We start from the raw sequence: 17,948 nt of genomic DNA on the forward strand, positions 1-17,948 counted from the left end.
CAGAGGGCAGCAAAAGGAAAAGTCAAACAAACCGTGGTGTCCCTAGGGAGGAGCTCCATCCCCAGCACCTTCATTAGGCTGCTATCCTCTTTCTCAAATTATCACCTAAAGGAGTGACCGGAAAGGGCCTTGGCTGCCCATAGCCCGTCCACACGGGTAGAGGCCTTCCAGGGGCACGGTCATGACTCCAGCAGACCCTGCACCTTCCCCAAGCTCCTTACCACCTCCAGCCCCTTCCAGTTACTGCCCTGCCCTTGCTCTGCTTTATATTCACTTCATTTCACTCTCTGAACTTCAAAGTCTTAAGTTTTCCATCTTATTAAAAAAAAAAGTCACCTTCTTTGGATTACAAGGAAAGCTTCAATTTTCAGCAATCAAAAATATTACCAGTATTTCTTGTAAGTCTTTGGGGAGTGTTTTTCAATTAAAATGTGACATGCTACTAAAAATATAAACTAAAGAAACATTTTGGAAAGTTTTACCTGGATCTTGCACCAGAAAAATTTTGAAACCGACTGAATGAGTTCCTATGAGAGATTCATTCCTAGGTGCCAGCCTCTTTAATATGAAATTTGTTAAATGAGACCACATGTTCTGTGTTCAAAGAGAGGAAAACGAGAAGCCAGCATCCCAGAGAAGGCATTAAAGAGAGCTTTGAAGTAAACCACAAATAAACTAAGACTAATATATACTTCTTTAAAACACAAGGAGCCCCGTTGCTGCGTTATGAAATCCCCTTGGTTGTGACTGTTGCTACAGGGGACAGGATATTCTAACACAGGCTTTAAGAAGGGTTAAAACAAATAAAACTGCCATTGCTTTTTCTAAGCAAACCAGAGATCAGAGGATGTCCTCTGCTGGTGAGGAAGAGATTTTCAGTTTGGATGCTCCCAGATCACTCTGGGCCTGGGTAGTTATTCCTCTGCTATATAAGCAAAGTATTTATAAGGAATCCCTGGACAAGTACCAATTAAACAGCAAGTAAGAGCTGGCAGCATAACTTCTTATAGGGTTATGTTCAATAGCCTCATGAAATTCCAAGCAATTTTTTCCCCAATTACTCTTTACTGCCACTTTTCAGTGAGAAATGCAGGAAGTAACGAAGATTTGTTGCCTCAAAAATATTGTAGAAGAAATGCAGGTTTTGAGACTGGCTGGCCTTGATCCCTACAGCCCTTCTTATCTGTAACTACAGCCCTTGACGGCGGCTTGCTGGGAAATGCAAGAAAAGAAACTAAAAGCATCCCAGTAGCGTAGGGGGTTTCTTCTGGAGGATGATTCAAAGGGCTGGTATGTCCAAACTGGTGGCTTGTGGTTGGATTTTTTTTTTTCTTCTTGCCACGTGCATGTCACAGCCTTCTGCCAGCCTTCTCAAGCCACTCCTCACACACCCAGCGCTCTTCCAAGAGCTTCCTTGGTCATTCATTGTCTGGGGCTTTCCTTTATGCTAGGTTTAATTTCCTCCTCCAATGGTGCTTACTTTGAGGAATCAAATTATCAGCAGCATTAAGGGATACAACTTGAATGCATGCCCTACACACCCGATTTGCCTAAGCCTCATTACAGAAGTTAATATCTTTAATATGGCTTATTATTCCCAATACTCTGGTTGAAGCTGGAAGCTCAGAGACTATGAGAAAGACTGTAGCACCCCATCATGACAGCTGTAATTCTCAGACCCTGATATACCGATAAACAGCCACTATAATGAAGGCTTGCTTTCTTTTGTTTTGCAGAACAAAGGAAAAAATACTCCAACTCCAATGTCATCATGCATGAGACCTCACAGTACCACGTACAGGTCAGTATGCAATGAAAGCAGTTGCGGGGCTGAAAGGCTGACGTCAGTGATAAATGCTGGTAATGCAATGGGTTTTGTTTGTCCTCAACCTTCATTAGGCCAAAGAGGAGTTGGGAACCTTCTTACAATAAGTAAGTGTTGCTCTTCACACCCTGGGAGAGCCAAACAGCAAAGCTGCTTGAAACCTCATGTTTCTTTTCTCCAGTTCCTGGCCCCGGATGCCTGGAGTAGGCTTGTCCCCAGAGCTTGCCACCCAGCTGGGTGCACTCACTGTTTCTAGCTCCTGGACCGTAGGACACGCTTGCAGGCTTAGCCATTCGTGGTCACTTCCCTCATTGAGCTGCAGGTCACCATGGTCCTGCCAGCCTGGACCCAGAGACTGAGACCACACAAGCCCTCTCAATCACACATAACACGCTACTGAAGCTGGTGTCATCTGGGCTTCTCATCCAATTCCTTTGAGAACAAAAGGGTAGGAAAGTAAAGAGCATGTTGTCATGGTTTAACCTAGCAGGCAACTAAGCACCATTAACTCTGTCCCAGACAAAACCAGGACACACGTGTAGGTGGAGCACAAGAATTTCTTCATCACAGACACTCGAAGGAGCAACACAAGTCCCGAGACAATTCCTCTCCAAAGACTGAACCTACTCCTTTCTACAAGCCAGAGGTTTCAGGCTGGGCTGGATCCCTCACCTTTCTCTTCTCTCCTCTCACACATTGCCAGCTCTGCCTAAAATCAATACCAGCCCTCCTGCCATCTTTTATTTCCCTGCTGCTCCTCTCCAACTCCTTGCTTTGGAGAGCAGCAGTTGTTCCATTACGGTATGGCATTATCTGAAAGTCCAAGCAAGTAAGTCTCCAGTATAGCTCACAGATCCTCCCACAAGGCCACAGAGAGCTTTCCGCAGCGCAACTCTGCTTTGGCGATGGGGAGAAAAAGAGAGACTGGTCGCTGCTTCTGCATGTCCAGCGTGCTGACCTACACCAAAAGCTTGGAAGTTCCTGGCTTGTCCCCTTTGCCTTGCTTCCCAAGTTGGTTTCATGACATATGGACCTCTTTTTCTACTTTAACTTTAAATTGAAAATGTCATACAAAACCAGCATTTATCAAAAATATATTTCCTTTCTGAATAATCAAGATTCAGCAAATTAAAGTGTTGAGTAACCAGGGAGAAGGGGGGGGGGGGGATTTTAGAAAAACAAGGGAAATTCTGTACAAGGAATCAGGAAATGGAGAAGCACTTGTCCTCTCTTCCTCCTCTGCATTTGAAGGAGAGTACTGGGAGCTGTTGTCCCTCTCATCACCCCATGCTTCAAACCCTTCTTGATCAGCATGGACAGCCAGGTAAAAACCAGGGTTCCCGTGGTAGTTACCAGAACTCATCTGCCCAAACAACAGAGACCACATCAGCTATCATCTTTCAGCTCTCCCTCAGCTACTGTGTCCTCTCAAGTAATTCAAAACCCTTCAACCATGATAGGCACTAAGCCAAATTCATCTCCCAGTATCACACACATCCACTTAAAACAAGAGGAGACAGCCTGGCCGTCCCAGGCCCAGCAATTCCTGGAATACAACACGCCGGTGTGGGCCAGTGGCCTCCACACCACAGGAACTGAGGCACCCGTCTGAGGCCAGAATATTCATCACTGAAAACTGGGCAAGGCAAGAAAGGAAAACATGAGGGTCATATTTAGTAGATGGGGCCCTCCCTTATCTGTTTTAAGACCCCAGTCCAGCAGAGAGCTTAAGTACACAGTTAGAAATAAAGGAGCCTGTGCAGTTGCTTAAAATGAAATTTAGACTTTTAAAAACGCTTGTTTGGAAAGAGGCCCTGGTTTCCATCAGAGAAACTAACTTGACGGCCAGCTGCCCCATCGGTGGCCCTACCAACCATCCCCATCAGTGACCCTACCAAATAAAGTCACTCATGGAAGCAGAGAAGGGACTTTAAACAGTGACACATACATGAATTCTTCATTAATTAAGCCATATGCCATGCAGTTGTGAGTCTCTATCTTGAACTTTGACCAAGGCAAACAGGATTTCAGTGGCAGGGAGTGAGGTAGGAAGAGGTTTCCTCACAAGAGGTATTTTATGCCCTTTGAAGTAATCTATAAGCTGATCAAAGTTTAATAGTGGACGGAGTCATTGCCTATTCTTACAAAAGATACTACATATTTTGATATCCATCTGGATGAAAAGGGGGGTTTATGAGCTAAATCAGACAGTAGCAAGATTCTCTCCCTTTTACTCCACCAGTATCTAAAGAAAACAAATACTCTAATGAGTCTGAGTTAGGCAAGTAGCTTTCCCCTCCATGGAAATTAACTTGCTTAACAGTAAACAACAAAGGAATTTATGAAGATTGTAAACCTGGCAGTTAAAATAATAGAACAGATAAGAATGTCTGTCACTGGGTATAAACCAATTCTCGTCACTGCTCAGAAAGCAGAGGGTTTGTCACCTCTGCACAGATAATGCAGGCTTTGCGAATAACTTTTTGAGCACTATTTTACAATTACAGTAACATATACCTGAGCATGTTTTTCATATCTGATTGCATGGCTGATCTCAGCTTTCAGCTCAAAAACCTGCCCAGAGTTTTATTTAGACAGTGCCTCATCCAATACCTTTGCTTTATGAACACAGGATTGCATCTTACGCTCTGCAGTGTTTATCCTCTTCTATGCTCTTTCCAGTCTTTGTGCATTATCCAATAACCCCCTTATCAACAAACTGGTCACAACAAATCCTCTCCACCCCTAATTCCCATCATGTTTAAAGACTCAGCCTTTTCTGCCTGTCAGGGCTGCCAGTGCTTTAAATCAGAGCCTTTCCCCCTGCATCCACCTTGTCTGGAGCAGATTGCAACGCCGGTTCTTTTGCCTGTGCTTCAGCAAGGTTCCATGCTCTGAGTACACGGATTCTCCTCAGGTCCATCTGGTCTGTATCAGACCCCAACGTTCAGGCCTCTCCAGGGTTCCTACATAAACTCTTTCCGCTGCAGGAACAGTGCTGGTTGCCTCCCTGGTGCTGGAGCAGGGTCAGCTTTTGCTGCCTCTAAGTCTGCTTCCTGCTTTGCAGGTCCCTGGGCTTTTACAGGTGAAAAAGGACTTCCTTCCCAAGCAACTCTCTCATCCTCCTCTGTTGCCCTCTGAGGCACATGCTGATTGTGGACACTACCTGTGGGGTTATTTAGTCAGCTCATGAGTGGAGACTGCTACTGGGAACAGACAGATTTTCCCCTAGCCCTTTCTCCTTCTCTTCTCATGTGTTGTAGCTCTTGCTTGCTAGTCTTCTGGGACAAAGACTGTCTTTGTGTGCCGTGCCAGACCCCAGCCCCCAGGACAGCACCACTGTAGCAAAGAGTCCGCACCAGAAGGAAACTGCTTGAACTCTAAAACGGTTATGTGTGATCACTGGGAGAAGGCACAAAGACAAGGCATCAGAGGGAGAAAAGCCAGCCAAAACTCACTCCTGAGCTAGAGACAAGGAAGAGCCTCTCCAAATTTCACATCCCAATTTGTGGCTTGCTTTAAACGCATCCCATTTTTCCAGCTCTTGCTTTGAAACCAGGCTGCAGGATTTGTGCATCAAAGACAAGCAGGAGTTGCCACTGCTGCCGTCCACACAAACACCAAATGCCGGGCAGGACTGTTTCTGGGGTTGCTGCACCCAGACCCACAGCAAACACGCGTAATGCATCTGCTCTACCAGCAGTACCTGGGTCTCCCTGCCAGAAGGATTAATGGAGCCCACCAAAAACCTCCTGCCTTTTTCTCCTGGAGAAAGTTGGTTACAACAGGGAAAAGGTTCAGCCGCTTTCCCAGTTGGGCACATTCTCCTTTCCCTTCTCCTCACCAGGAACACAGCAGGGCAGCAAAGGGAACAAGGTGAAACGGGACCGTTTCCTTTTCCTTCCTGAATTTTTTCCCTTCCCCTGTTGTCACCTGAACACGTGGCCTGGCTGTGCTGTCACTAGCACAGGGACAACTGCACAGAAAACATCCTGGCTGTTCTGAGCAGGCGAGGCTCCCAGCTTCTCCTGCCTTGCAGTCCCCTCTGCTGGCAGACCTGCGTTCTCCCCATTCACAGAGAGCAGCGCTTGCGCTCAGCGCCTGCTGATCAGAGTGGAGATAAATTACCAAAATTTCTCAAGTGGCCTTCACCTACTGCTGAAGGGGGGGAGCACACACGCATTTGGATGCCACACACTTCTTCCTGCAGCTGCCTCCCTGCCCTGCCCAGCATTCCCCTCACACAGAGCTCCAGGAGCAGTCCAAAGCCTGCAGGTGCAGCTTGATTATACAAATTCTTCATAAATAGGAGAGCCAAGTGCAAGGCTTGGATCGCCACGCGCTTCAGGACACAGTTAGAGCAGGGATGGGAAAGCACGGGAGTGCAGTCATGTCTGGGACGTTACTACCTTACCTGAGCTGCTCCCAGCCCAAGGGCACACACAAGGCAGCACAAGAGGGGAGGACAGCACGGGAGCTGGGCTGGCAGTGGGCAGAGCCCTAACCTGGGTTTATAGGACAGTGCAGAAGCTCTCTGGTGCAGCTGTGCTGCCTGATGAATTAGGGGATCCAGCCAAAGCCCACACATTGCGTGGATCCCACCTTGGCGCAGAGGACGAACATTTGCCCATGGCTTGTGTGAGCTCTTTGCCTGGGACAAATTCCACACAGGGAAGCCTGCTACATGAGATGAGCAAAACGCAAGTGCTTTTAGCATGGCAAGGGAAGTTTAACTGCTGTATTTGAACTTTCAAGCCAGTTTCAGAAAAGCCTAAGGACTAACTCATGTATACAATGCATTTGCAAGAACACTCTGCTGGATGGAGGCCAGGCCAGCGCTGTTAGAACTGACATATGGTGAGATAAATATGCAAGTGGTGAAACTCGTTATGAAAACCCTTGCTGCATTACGAAACCCTAATCTTTCACCACCACGGACAGGCTGGTATTAACAACCAGCAACCCTTTCATGCCTGTGCTGTAAAGAGCAAACAGTAGTTCAAGCCTTTAGAGATGACTTCACTGCTGATTTATGGTACACACATCATCAAAGCTTTTTCACATGTTTTCTCCTCCTCTCCTCCCAACTTCAGCACTTGGCCACGTTCATCATGGACAAGAGCGAGTCCATCGTGACGGTGGACGATGCTATTCGAAAATTCATCTTGCTCAACTCAAAAGAGAAGATTTGGACGCAGGAGATGCTGCTGCAAGTGAACGACAAGTCCATCCGCCTGCTGGACTGCGAGTCGCAGGTACCCAGAGCTCTGCAAGAGCTACCCACAGGTCGACGCGTGGGGTGCAGTTGTGTGCCCTTCCCATTCTGCCTGGGAGGGCCACTTCTAAGGAACCCAAACAAGAGCAAATCATTACCAAAATCCACTCCTAGGTGTGCGCGGGGGCTGGCTGACTCTAATTCGAAAAGGTGTGGGATGATTTATTCATGGCTCCAGAGCACAGATACTCCAGGTGAAAGATACCTTGAGCTGTGCTCCAGGCCAACAGTAAAGCTGCTTTCTGTGGGAGTGATCCAGACTTACAGGTCCACAGAGATCTGCATAAAGCATAAGCAGAGAGGGAAGGACATATTACTTGCATTAAAGTGACATGCAGGATCACCTGCCTGAGAACAGTGCCCTGTTTTGACAGGCGATACATGTACATGCACACTGGGCACCTGAGGGGAAAGAGCATCCAAACAGTGGGAAAGGGATGGTGCTGCCCTGACTTTAGCCATGAGAAACAACAGAATTAATTAGCCCAAGGTCATCCAAGGAGACAGTGGGAGCGTAAGCCCCTCACAGAAAGCATCTCTCCTCGCAGTGCTCTGCTGGGACGCATGACAAGTGTACTGGTACAGGTAGAGCACAGCAATAAGATGATCATGAGCGACAGAGCTCAAGTTATTGAAGTCTCATGCTAGACCCCATATTCAGGACTCAGAGGAGAGCAAGAGCTCACCTCTGTTTGCCATCCACCTCTCTCCTATTCCGCAGTCCCAAGCCACTGCCCTTCTGCAAACCTTGACACATATCTTTGAAGAGCCCAGCAAACTGCTGCTGAGAAGCACAAGCTCTGCCAGGTCTCTCTCCTCAAACAAGGATCCCAGGAGTTCATACACAGGGCCATTCCCCATCAGTTCCCCATCACCTGAACCCTTCCTCTTTCTCTTCCAGGAGGAGCTGGAGGACTTCCCTCTGCCGACAGTCCAGCACTGCCAAACAGTGCTGAATCAGATGCGCTATTCCTCCATCCTCCTCCTGGTGTGTCAGGATTCGGAGCAGCACAAACCTGACATCCACTTCTTCAACTGCGACGAAGTGGAGGTGAGCAGAGCCCTCCTTGCTTGTGTGAAACAAAGAACAAAATACACTCCTAGCTGTCTGCCAGCCCCTTCTTCCTTTGGCCGCTTAGAGCCCTCAATCCTTTCCAAAGCAAAGCCCTTAAAAACATTCCTGTTTTATCTCTGAGGCGGAGATGGTTCACGAGGACATAGAAAGCGCCCTGGCAGACCACAAGCATGGGAAGAAGATACGGCCACAGACACTCAAGTAAGTACTGCAGGATACAGCTGGGAGTTAAAAAAAAACGAAAAGCACCCCATTTACAATGGTGCATTGGCACACCAGTCTCTCAGACACAGGATTGGCAGTCACTGACAGGGTTATTCTTTGTTGTTTCCCTTGTAGAGCAAACCAAGAAAAGATCAAGCAGAGACAGTCCATCCTCCCACCACCGCAAGGGCCGGCTCCCATCCCAATCCAGCATGACATGCGAGGTTCAGCAATGAACAGGAACCGGGTGGCACCCCCTTCCCAGCATGATCCAGGTACCGGGAGCACTCCGCAAGTCTGTCCTGGGGACAGAGGACTAGTTAGGGCGGCCAGCCAACCCTCCTGAAATGGCCTGTGGTTGTTTCAGGCCCTGTATTGCTAGAGCAAAGGGAAGGCCAGTGGTTTTTCACTGTTATAATGCAACACAGACACAAACCAAAGGCACAACATTTTGTGGCATCTCTGGCTGTGCTTCATAAATGCCTAAAAATTGAGCCACAGCAAATATTTGTACCCACTGGGTTAGCAGCAGGCATCTTCTGCTTAACGACAGCTCAATGCATCAAAGCTCCTAGGAACTCCTTGTAACGACATCTGTATTTTGGGGATACTGAAATTCCCAAAAGACGTAAAAGCCCCTCATAACACTGAGCCATCACAAAGTTTGGACCAGGCACCAGTGATCTTAAAACGTACAGACAAGACAGACCTGGTCAGCAAAGCAAATTCCTGGCTCTGCTGACTTCACAAAAGCCAAGATTTCACCCTTGGAAATGAAGTGGTCTTCATGAATTCTCCTAGAGCTGAGAGTGAAAACGCAGATCTGAATGCACTTCTCTCATGCGCTAATCTAAAATCCTATGCCAAAACCATCCTGACTCCAGCCCATTTGAGCTGGTTTGAAAAAGCTTATATTTCTCTTTGGAAAAAGTAGTAACAGAAATAAGCTTTTTTTCTGATAAAAGCTCAAATTGACTAAAGTGACGAGCAAACTGTAAGCCTTTCTTATCACTGCCTATTGTACCATCTTCTCTTAGGATTAATTTCTAGGTTCAAGGAAAACACATAATTGGGATACTATAAGAAACTCCAAACACCAGCTGAGGAGGCAAAACACTCATTTCCCCAGGATGGGATCTGAAGCCAAGCAGCTGCTCTGGGCTCCTAAATGGAGAGCCTCTTTCAGGTTCAGTTTTGCGTAGGGAAAATAAGATCTCCATTTCAGAGCTGGACCATGTACCATCTATGTTCTGATGCACAGCAGTTTTTAATGCAATGGCCACCCTTAACTCTGCCCTTCCCAAGATGCTTAGCATAAACCTTTAAGTCCGCTGCTTACATCAGCAGAGCTGGGCATTTACCCAGGCAGGATTTCTGGATCTGAGGACACAGAGCCTGGCATGAAAGCAGGTGACAGGAGAAGGCCTTGACTCATGCTTGCTCGCCGAGATCGCTTCTCCTTTGAAACACGCCTTATTGCTTTTTCTACAAAACCTGTCAAAACTAATCACCAACTCTTAACACTTAAAGAGGACGTACATTTTTCACAGTCCTTTGCCAAAACTGCCTCCCCAGTTCTCCCACTTTATATTATCCTGCTGTCCAAACACCTGCTGTGCCAGCCCTTTGAAACCCCATTTCACTGAGCTGACACCTTATTCTTTTCACAGGAGGCCACCTGAGAAATTGTTTACACTGAAATACCACCCCCTCACTGAGTGTCTGTCTTCTGGAAGCTGGGAAGGGCCTTGTGGGGTTTTTTAATTGCAGGAGGATTTTTTTTTAACTCCCATTAAAAACACTTGAGAGATCACACATGAGTTTGTACAAAAATGCTGATTTGTGCATGGACCTGCCTGAACGTCAGTCATGCAGAACTCCTGATACACTCCTTTCTAGCAAGTGACAGTTGCATTCACTTCCACGTCTTATTTCTTCTTTCTCAACTACTATTTAGTTCAACTGGTACCTCTGGGACAAGGAAGGCTCCTTCGGGGAGCTGGAGGTTAGAAGGGAGAGTGGGAGTTAATCTAATCATGCTTTACATATGTGTGGAGTGCCCTGCAATGTGCGTGGTGGCTCTTCAGCTCCTCTGCGGGCGTCAGTCAGCTTAGATGCATCGAAGGCAAAGGAGTCAGCAACTCATAGCATCTGGAGACCAGGGCTTGCAGGTCTCTGCCCGTAGCTGACAGCTCGATGCTTTTCATGATTCATTCGCTGCTTACATTTGAAAACAGGCAGCGTATCAACACAGAGCGTTGGCGGGCAGGTGCTGTGACCTTGGAAGATTTAATCGGCAACTTTGATCAGCTCCTGCTCTTTGTTATCTCCTGAGATGCTCTCATAACCCAGAATAAACAACCAAGCTGGGAGTTACCATCCCACAGGTCCCCGCATTTAATAGAGCCTATTTTCAACCTCTGATAATAAATATATTTTTCTCTCCCTCCCTTTTTGCAGACTATGAACGACGAAGCTCCGGCTCTCACGACCACGAAGAGTCCCGAGCCATCTTAGCGCAGAAGATTGAAAAAGAAACGGTTGGTAGCAAGAACGGTGTCAGTCAATAGGCAGAAGGAGAGAGACAAGAGGAAGGAAGCAAGGGGCTCCTCCATGAGCAGACATTTTATGCATAGTCTAAGTCATTGTTAAACTGATCATCTACAGTTCATAAATACAAGGCAAACAAAAGCAAAGCTCCATCGCTGGGTCAGTTGCAATCTCCTTTGACCTGAGGTAGCTCTGCTGATTTCAGAAGGTCTGCTCCTCCCCAGCACACAGTCTGGTCTTGGGGTTATTTTCCAGATGTCCATTAGCAGGGTCACTTGTCACTTTGATAAGTACAGCACACAACCAGGCACAGCTTTGTGTTTGGAAAGTGACAAATTCAGCTTAATTTTATGCCTGGATTCTCCATTCCTGTGTATTCCTCTAGGAAATTAAGCAGGCACAGAACAGCATGCTCTGGGATTGGGGTGTTCAGTTTGGGCTCTCTTTCACCTTGCTTTGTTGCATTTCTGTCCTCACAGCAAATCCTGAACTGCACTCTGGATGACATCGAAGTGTTTGTCGCCAGGCTTCAGAAGGCTGCAGAGGCATTCAAACAGCTCAACCAAAGGAAGAAAGGGAAGAAGAACAAGAAGAAAGGACCAGCAGGTACAGTGCAACAGTTTGAACAAATGGGGAACACGGGCAGGGGTGAAGGTTGGGAGGAGACCTCAGCTTACATGCCAGCAAGGCCAGGTTGATGAAGCAGCATAGCTATAGACCCAGTATGGCAGCTATACCAGTTTGGAAGGTGCCACTGGTCTGTGGGGACTTCTACTAGAGCACACAGAGCCTACTGGAGCCTGAAACACAGAGGAAGACTTTTTGTTTTCTTGAACCCTTGATTTTTAGTAGTTCTAGTCTCAGCACCCTTTATTGCTGTGTCTTCTGCATGCCAGCAAATGAAACTCTCCTGAAAAGGAATGCTCTAATTAAAGTGTCTTTCCCTCCACCTTCTCATAAAAGAGGGCATGCTGACTCTTCGAGCAAGACCCCCAAGTGAGGCCGAATTCATCGACTGCTTCCAGAAAACCAAACTGGCTTTTAACCTCTTGGTAAGACACAGAGGGTATCTTTGTCCCATGCAGTGACAGGGCTTTTTCCCAGATATCACAAGAGTAAGCATTTAAAGTGAAATTTGAACTGCAAATGCTATCAAGGGACAACGGTGTGAATCCCAGATTATTCAGAGTCCAGAACAAACATTGTGTCAGGCTTGTGCAGGTTTCTTTGGCCAAGTTGTTAGACTGCAACTAGAAGCATAAAGTCCAGGATGGGACTGAGCAGCCAGGGTCCTCGCAATGACTGGATCTCTCTTCAGATATTGGCCCGACTTAAAGCATTTGTGAAGCTGTGAGCTTAGAGAGCCAAGAACTGCTGTGCCCACCTTGCTGATAGCTGTGAAAGTATCATAGAATCGTTTAGGTTGGAAAAGCCCTTTAAGATCCCCCAGCCCAACCGTTCCCCTAACCCTGCCATCCCACCACTAAACCCTGTCCCTAAGCACCACGTCTACCTGGCTGTTAAATACCCCCAGGGATGAGGACTTGACCACTTCCCTGGGCAGCCCCTTCCAGTGCCTGACAGACCTTTCTGTGAAGAAATTTTTCCTAATGTCTAACTTTAGGCTTATATAGACATCTCTACTCTAGATATTCACTTCTGCTTGTGGCATTTAAAAGTCTGGGTAGTTTTCCGAGAGCTGTAGTCCTGGTTATCCTTACAAGGCATAAAACAGAGGACTGCAAATGTTAAAAAAGAAAAAAAAAAAAAAGTCTTATCTACTTGAAATTGTTCTCATCCAATTCTGTCTACAGAGCAGCTGTAAAGCGGCCTCAGCCAGGGGCCTGGAAAGTCTCTGGTTAACAATAACTGGTGTCCCTCATTGCCCCAAGATTCCTCGCTCCTCCTCTCTTTCTCCCCCGGAGGAGCTGCCGTCTTAAGAAGGGGATGAAAAGCAGAAGCGTAAAGATGTTCCCAGTGCTGCCAGCTCCGCTTAGTGAAGTATGCAAGGCCAGGAGGGTAATGAGCCAGAAGGAAATTCTGTCAGTTCTGACCAAACTTGCCCAGAGAACACAGCCTAACAAGACCCTTCCCGAGACGTTATTAGTAAGAAAACCACAGAGATTGTAAACAACCTTAATGCAGAACACCAAGCTCCAACTTTTTCTTCTTGAACCAAATATGCATAATTTTTGCCTGCTCAGGACCAGAACTGAGTCTTGGAGGTGGCAGCCCTGGAGAGCATTCACTGCTCTCACACAAACCAAAATCAGGCACCCCGCTAAGGCTATGCCACACATCCACATGTTGTTATGATGTTAGCTTCCCTGAAGAAGCACCTGAGGATTCTCCAAGCATAAAGAAATCCCGGCCTGGCTCTCACCTCCCAGCCCTTTCTGACCACTGTCACAGCTGAGACACATTCAGTGGAGTCAGCGTGGTCAGCCAAACCCTCAGTTGCAGCATGGGTCTGGAGTTAGTGTCCTACCCTGGTCACTGCCAATCACACCATGCAGCTGCAAGTGCCTGTTGCAGGCTGTGGATCTGTGGAAATACTCTGGCACACAGCCCCCAAGCTCAGCACCGCTGCTGCTGCTCCCCTGTCTGCGGTGTAGGAGTTAACACGTAGGAAATGCATTCACCTGCCCAAGCTCTCCCTGCACTCAGGTGCTGGACTTTGCTGCTCTCCTGGCAAGAGGCCAGGGGCAATAAGAAGGAGAGCAGGGAATCTGCCATGTCTGCCCCAGCACTGCTGCCACGTGGCTGCAAACTCCTTGTGAAGTGCCATTTCATTTAGTCACCTTGTTGCTGTCAGTTATTTCACACTTTCCACTCCACATTAATGTTCAATCACCAGCATTTAAAATGCTTTGCATTTCAGTAGGGAGGAGGGAGTCTGTTTTCCACTGCAGCAATGCCAGTAGCACAGGACACAAGAAAGAGCTGAACGGAAGCACAAACTGAAGTGGTTTCTCACCACAGCTTAGCTGATTGCTGTTAATGAAATGCAATTCTTACAGTAAAGTAATCCTAACCATGTGTTCCTCCATCCCACCACAGTCTACTCCAAATACCAAGCATTTCAGTGGCCAGGGTAGCTCTAGGTGCCACAGGCAAGACCTTGGTGGAGATTTTTCCTTGTCAGCAATTTGCTGACACCACAAAACATTTGTTCCATGGGAACTAGTGGGATTTCAACTTTGCAAGAGTCAGAAGCAATAGACCTGTCCCTTCCTCACTAAGACTTTCAAAATAAGCCAAGGTTTTCTGCTTCTGCTCAAAATAGCTTCAAAGGGACTGGTTTTAACAGAGTAGGTACTCCACCCCTCCTGAAATTCAACGTCCCTAGAAATGGACACAAAATAGAAATGATCTAAAACTGATCGATTCCTACTCCCCAATCACATACTGTTCTTCCCTGATTTCAAGTGGACTGTTGAAAATTTCCTTACTTTCCAGGCTGCATTATTAACTGTGGCAAATACCAGTCAGCAACAATCCCTCCACATGACAGAAAAGAGAAGGCAAAATCAGGTTAGGATTAAACTGGGCTTCCTTTCTCTTTTCAGGCCAAACTGAGAAAGCACATCCAGAACCCCAGCGCTTCAGAGTTGGTGCATTTCCTATTTGGGCCACTGGAACTGGTAATCCCGATTCACAGGTTTCACCGTGAACTCGCTTTTTATTTCTAATGTTGGTCTCGCACTGGCAGGCAGATTATGCAGAAGAGTGAGCTTTAGCCAGTTGTGAGCAGTCGTCTTTCTCAGTAAAGTCCAGAAGCAACACCACCAGCGTTTCTGGCCTCTGATCCGATTTCCAGCTTGAACTAAATACACAAACCCTAGCAAAGATGAATCTTTCCACCCTTTTAACAAAGACTTACTGTGAACAAAAGTGCAAGCTTGGTTCCCATCGGGAATCTGCCCGATCTTGCCTTCAAGCAAACACGGCTCACTCTTTGCACTGAAAATAGGAAGCAAAAATCCAACTTGAAAAAGAAGCCAGAAGGGACACAGAAATACCAAGTGATTTTCCACTTTTCAGAGTCCCAGCTTGCAATATATACTGTCTCTAACAATGGCTTATTTTTAGATCAGACCTTACTTTGACTCCAATAGAAAAATTCTTGCGTTCCTCTGAACTGTCCAGTCTTCTTCAGAGATTTAGGTTGATGTTTCTTGAGACAACTGAGCTGATCCAAGGATTTGCTGCGAACTGGAGTCAGGCCATTCCTTGTCACGAAGGCTTGCCCTCTGGCTTTCATTTTATACCTCGGAGAACTTAGTCAGGAACTATTTGCCTTATTTGACCATTTGCCTTTTCTTAATAAAATCTGCCAATCAAGTACTACCAGTGCAGTGCAAGAATAATAAGGAGATGCTTAGGGTAGCAGCAAACCGTTAATTTATTCTATCTGTGTTGTGAAACCTCACCCTTAGATAGGAAGGCATAGAGGAGAACTTTGGAAGTGCAAAGCTGATGTGAATTAGCCTGGTTTTAGAGGTACTCACCACGGCGGGTACGCTGGCTTCATTTGGAGTGGACAGGCATAGACACTCCAAAGGATCAGAGCCACTGATTTTTCTGGTTTTGATTTCTGCTCCTTTGTGTGTGCGCTGGTTTGATGTGTTGAACACTTCCTCCATTTGTGTGTGTTTGTGTGTAATCCAGATTGTCAGTAGCTGTGGTGGCCCTGAGCTTGCCAGGTCTGTCGTCAGCCCGCTGCTTTCTAAGGATGCCACAGATTTCCTCAGAGGACACCTGACACCAAAAGAGATAAACCTCTGGGACTCCCTGGGAGAGACATGGACCAGATCCAGGTGAGGACAGAGCTGCCATCTCACCAGGTACCCTAAGCTCTTGAGAAAGGCAGACAGGATGCTTGATTTTAGAGCTGTGTCAGAGGGTGAAGGATGCCCCGATGTCCTGCTTCTCCCCAACACGCTTTCAGAGACATGTTCCTTGTGACTCTCACCCCGCTTCATGTCCTAGAGCTGAATGGCCCCGAGAAGCAAACATCCCCACCTACATCCCCAAATTTCGCAATGGCTGGGAACCACCCATGGAAATCTTCCGTGGAGCTCCCTGGGAAATAGACATCGGACACTTGCAAGAAGAGGTTAGTCTCGTGCCCTCGGTCATCCTCTCTTCTTTTCCCCTCTCCCTCCCCCTTCTTCAGAGCGAGATGGATCTGTGGAGTTTGCAGTGGTGCATAACAAGTGGTCAGCTCAAAACTCAGTTGGATCTGGTCACTCCAGTTAAATAAGAAAATAAGGCCAGAAAAGGACAGCAATAATCAGCCTCACCTCCCGACCAACAGGAAGTATCTTTACTGTACCATAACTGAGCTCCACAGGTACAGGTTTGCCCGAAGAACATTTCTTTGGTGTGCACCTCATCGTGACCAAAAGCTTCCACACCATGATTCATCTACTACTCACTCCCATTTTTTCTGATACAGCTTTCCGCTTTCCCCTTTCCTAGTAACACTGACTTCATTTTTACCTTTCCAGCTATCATCAGCCAATGGATATCCTTACCGTAACTCCTCACTCAAGCGCGGCCAGCCCAGTGATCAGACACAAGCTGTGGATGCCTTTAAACAGAACGTAACTCAGCATGTAAATAGGTAACGTATCAGCACCCCCCTGGGCAATGGCGCCTGGGCTCCCTCCTTGTAAGCACCCACTGCAACATATCTTGCCACCAGAATATTTTGTGTCCTGGTAAATAACTCTCTGCCATTATTAATTCAGACTTGTTAACAAGATCAAGAGAACTCAAAGATCAGGCGAGGGATTATTCATGTAAACACTGCCTGGTTTTTAATCAGCAGCAGGTCTCCAAGGAAATGGCTTACGTGTGTTTTCCACCACAAGAGACAAAAATATTGACTGACTTCATTAGTCGATCAGTATGTCTTGTTTCATGACGTCAGCCACCAAAGTGGTGTTCAGGATCGTATGTGAAAGATACGGTGCTGCACTTTTGTTCTCCATATATTTAGAGAAGTTCTCTCCATTCATCCTAAAGCCACAACAGCTTGCACAGAAAGAACCCGCTTATAGGAGGAATCGGTAATAAGGCATGAGCACACGCAAGCTTTCTGCTTTTGAAAAAGCACGGTGCTGGGAAGGAGCAGCCTGACCTCAGCCACACCACATGGGAAATGTTTTAACTGAGGCAGTACCATTTTGTTTGACTGGAGGCAGCAGCTCCTCCTTTTGCTTTTAGACACAACCAAAGGGAAAAACATTTATTAGGGGCTGAATAAAACCAGAATGTGTTTCCAGACTTGCCCATCTCTCCATCAGGAAACTGACAGGGCGTTGATTTCAGACAACTCTTCTTAATGAGATAAATCAAGAAAAGTGGAAAAAAACCCCACCCCTCCCCTTTCTTCAGAAGTCTTGGAAAGTTTAGTTCCCAACCCAGAACCAACCAGGCCACCCCTTTGCTGCAGGCTTTTTTCCAAGGGAAAGATGACTCTTTCACAATTTAACCAAACGCTCTGCCCTGCTGCTAGTTTTCTATCACCAGTTACTCAGTGGTATAAAATCTTTATGACAGTACTTTTGGTTCAAAGTTTAGATGCTTTTCATCTACTTGCTTGTTTACGTGAGCTTACACCTTTGAAATTTTCCCAACATCTCTCAGTTTCAACAAACTCTTCTCAAGCTGCAAATTCTCTGCCATACTCTGCTTTGCAATGATTTGACATGAAGTTATCAACTTCAAATCTTTAAACGCTGGATGTCCAGACCCAGCAAAGCACATAACCATGCACTTTTCTGTAGCCAGCTCTAGACTGGGAAAAAAAAAAACAAACCTTCAAGACAGACTGCTTTTTCATGGGTTTATGCTCTAATTTAAAAGATTTATAAGCTCTACCACTATAAAAAAGTTCAAATTCACAGCAAAATACTTTAAATCCAATTACATCAGCAAAAGAATGTATTCTTCCCATTCAGCCCATCAAAGATCCTGGTGGGAGCATAAAATGGTACAGACACAGTGGT

The 17,948-nt window shown here is 46.6% G+C and overlaps 1 protein-coding gene across 1 annotated transcript in view; it reads left to right on the forward strand.

Annotated features, from left to right (window-relative positions):
• Nucleotides 1–1,691: 1,691 nt before the first annotated feature.
• The window catches only part of EPS8L2 (EPS8 like 2), a 25,131-nt gene continuing 8,874 nt past the window's right edge, over nucleotides 1,692–17,948 (forward strand). The window contains exons 1-12 of the mRNA XM_035900095.1: nucleotides 1,692–1,801; nucleotides 6,919–7,080; nucleotides 8,002–8,151; nucleotides 8,297–8,376; nucleotides 8,515–8,654; nucleotides 10,840–10,919; nucleotides 11,409–11,535; nucleotides 11,893–11,981; nucleotides 14,499–14,573; nucleotides 15,601–15,749; nucleotides 15,922–16,048; nucleotides 16,443–16,558. Of these exons, the coding sequence (XP_035755988.1) occupies nucleotides 1,772–1,801; nucleotides 6,919–7,080; nucleotides 8,002–8,151; nucleotides 8,297–8,376; nucleotides 8,515–8,654; nucleotides 10,840–10,919; nucleotides 11,409–11,535; nucleotides 11,893–11,981; nucleotides 14,499–14,573; nucleotides 15,601–15,749; nucleotides 15,922–16,048; nucleotides 16,443–16,558 (1,325 nt within the window). The 5' untranslated portion in view covers nucleotides 1,692–1,771. The remainder of the gene's footprint in view (nucleotides 1,802–6,918; nucleotides 7,081–8,001; nucleotides 8,152–8,296; nucleotides 8,377–8,514; nucleotides 8,655–10,839; nucleotides 10,920–11,408; nucleotides 11,536–11,892; nucleotides 11,982–14,498; nucleotides 14,574–15,600; nucleotides 15,750–15,921; nucleotides 16,049–16,442; nucleotides 16,559–17,948) is intronic.

This window comes from Egretta garzetta, unplaced genomic scaffold (genome assembly GCF_000687185.1).
Source record: "Egretta garzetta isolate BGI_Z169 unplaced genomic scaffold, ASM68718v1 scaffold658, whole genome shotgun sequence".
Taxonomy (NCBI): domain Eukaryota; kingdom Metazoa; phylum Chordata; class Aves; order Pelecaniformes; family Ardeidae; genus Egretta; species Egretta garzetta.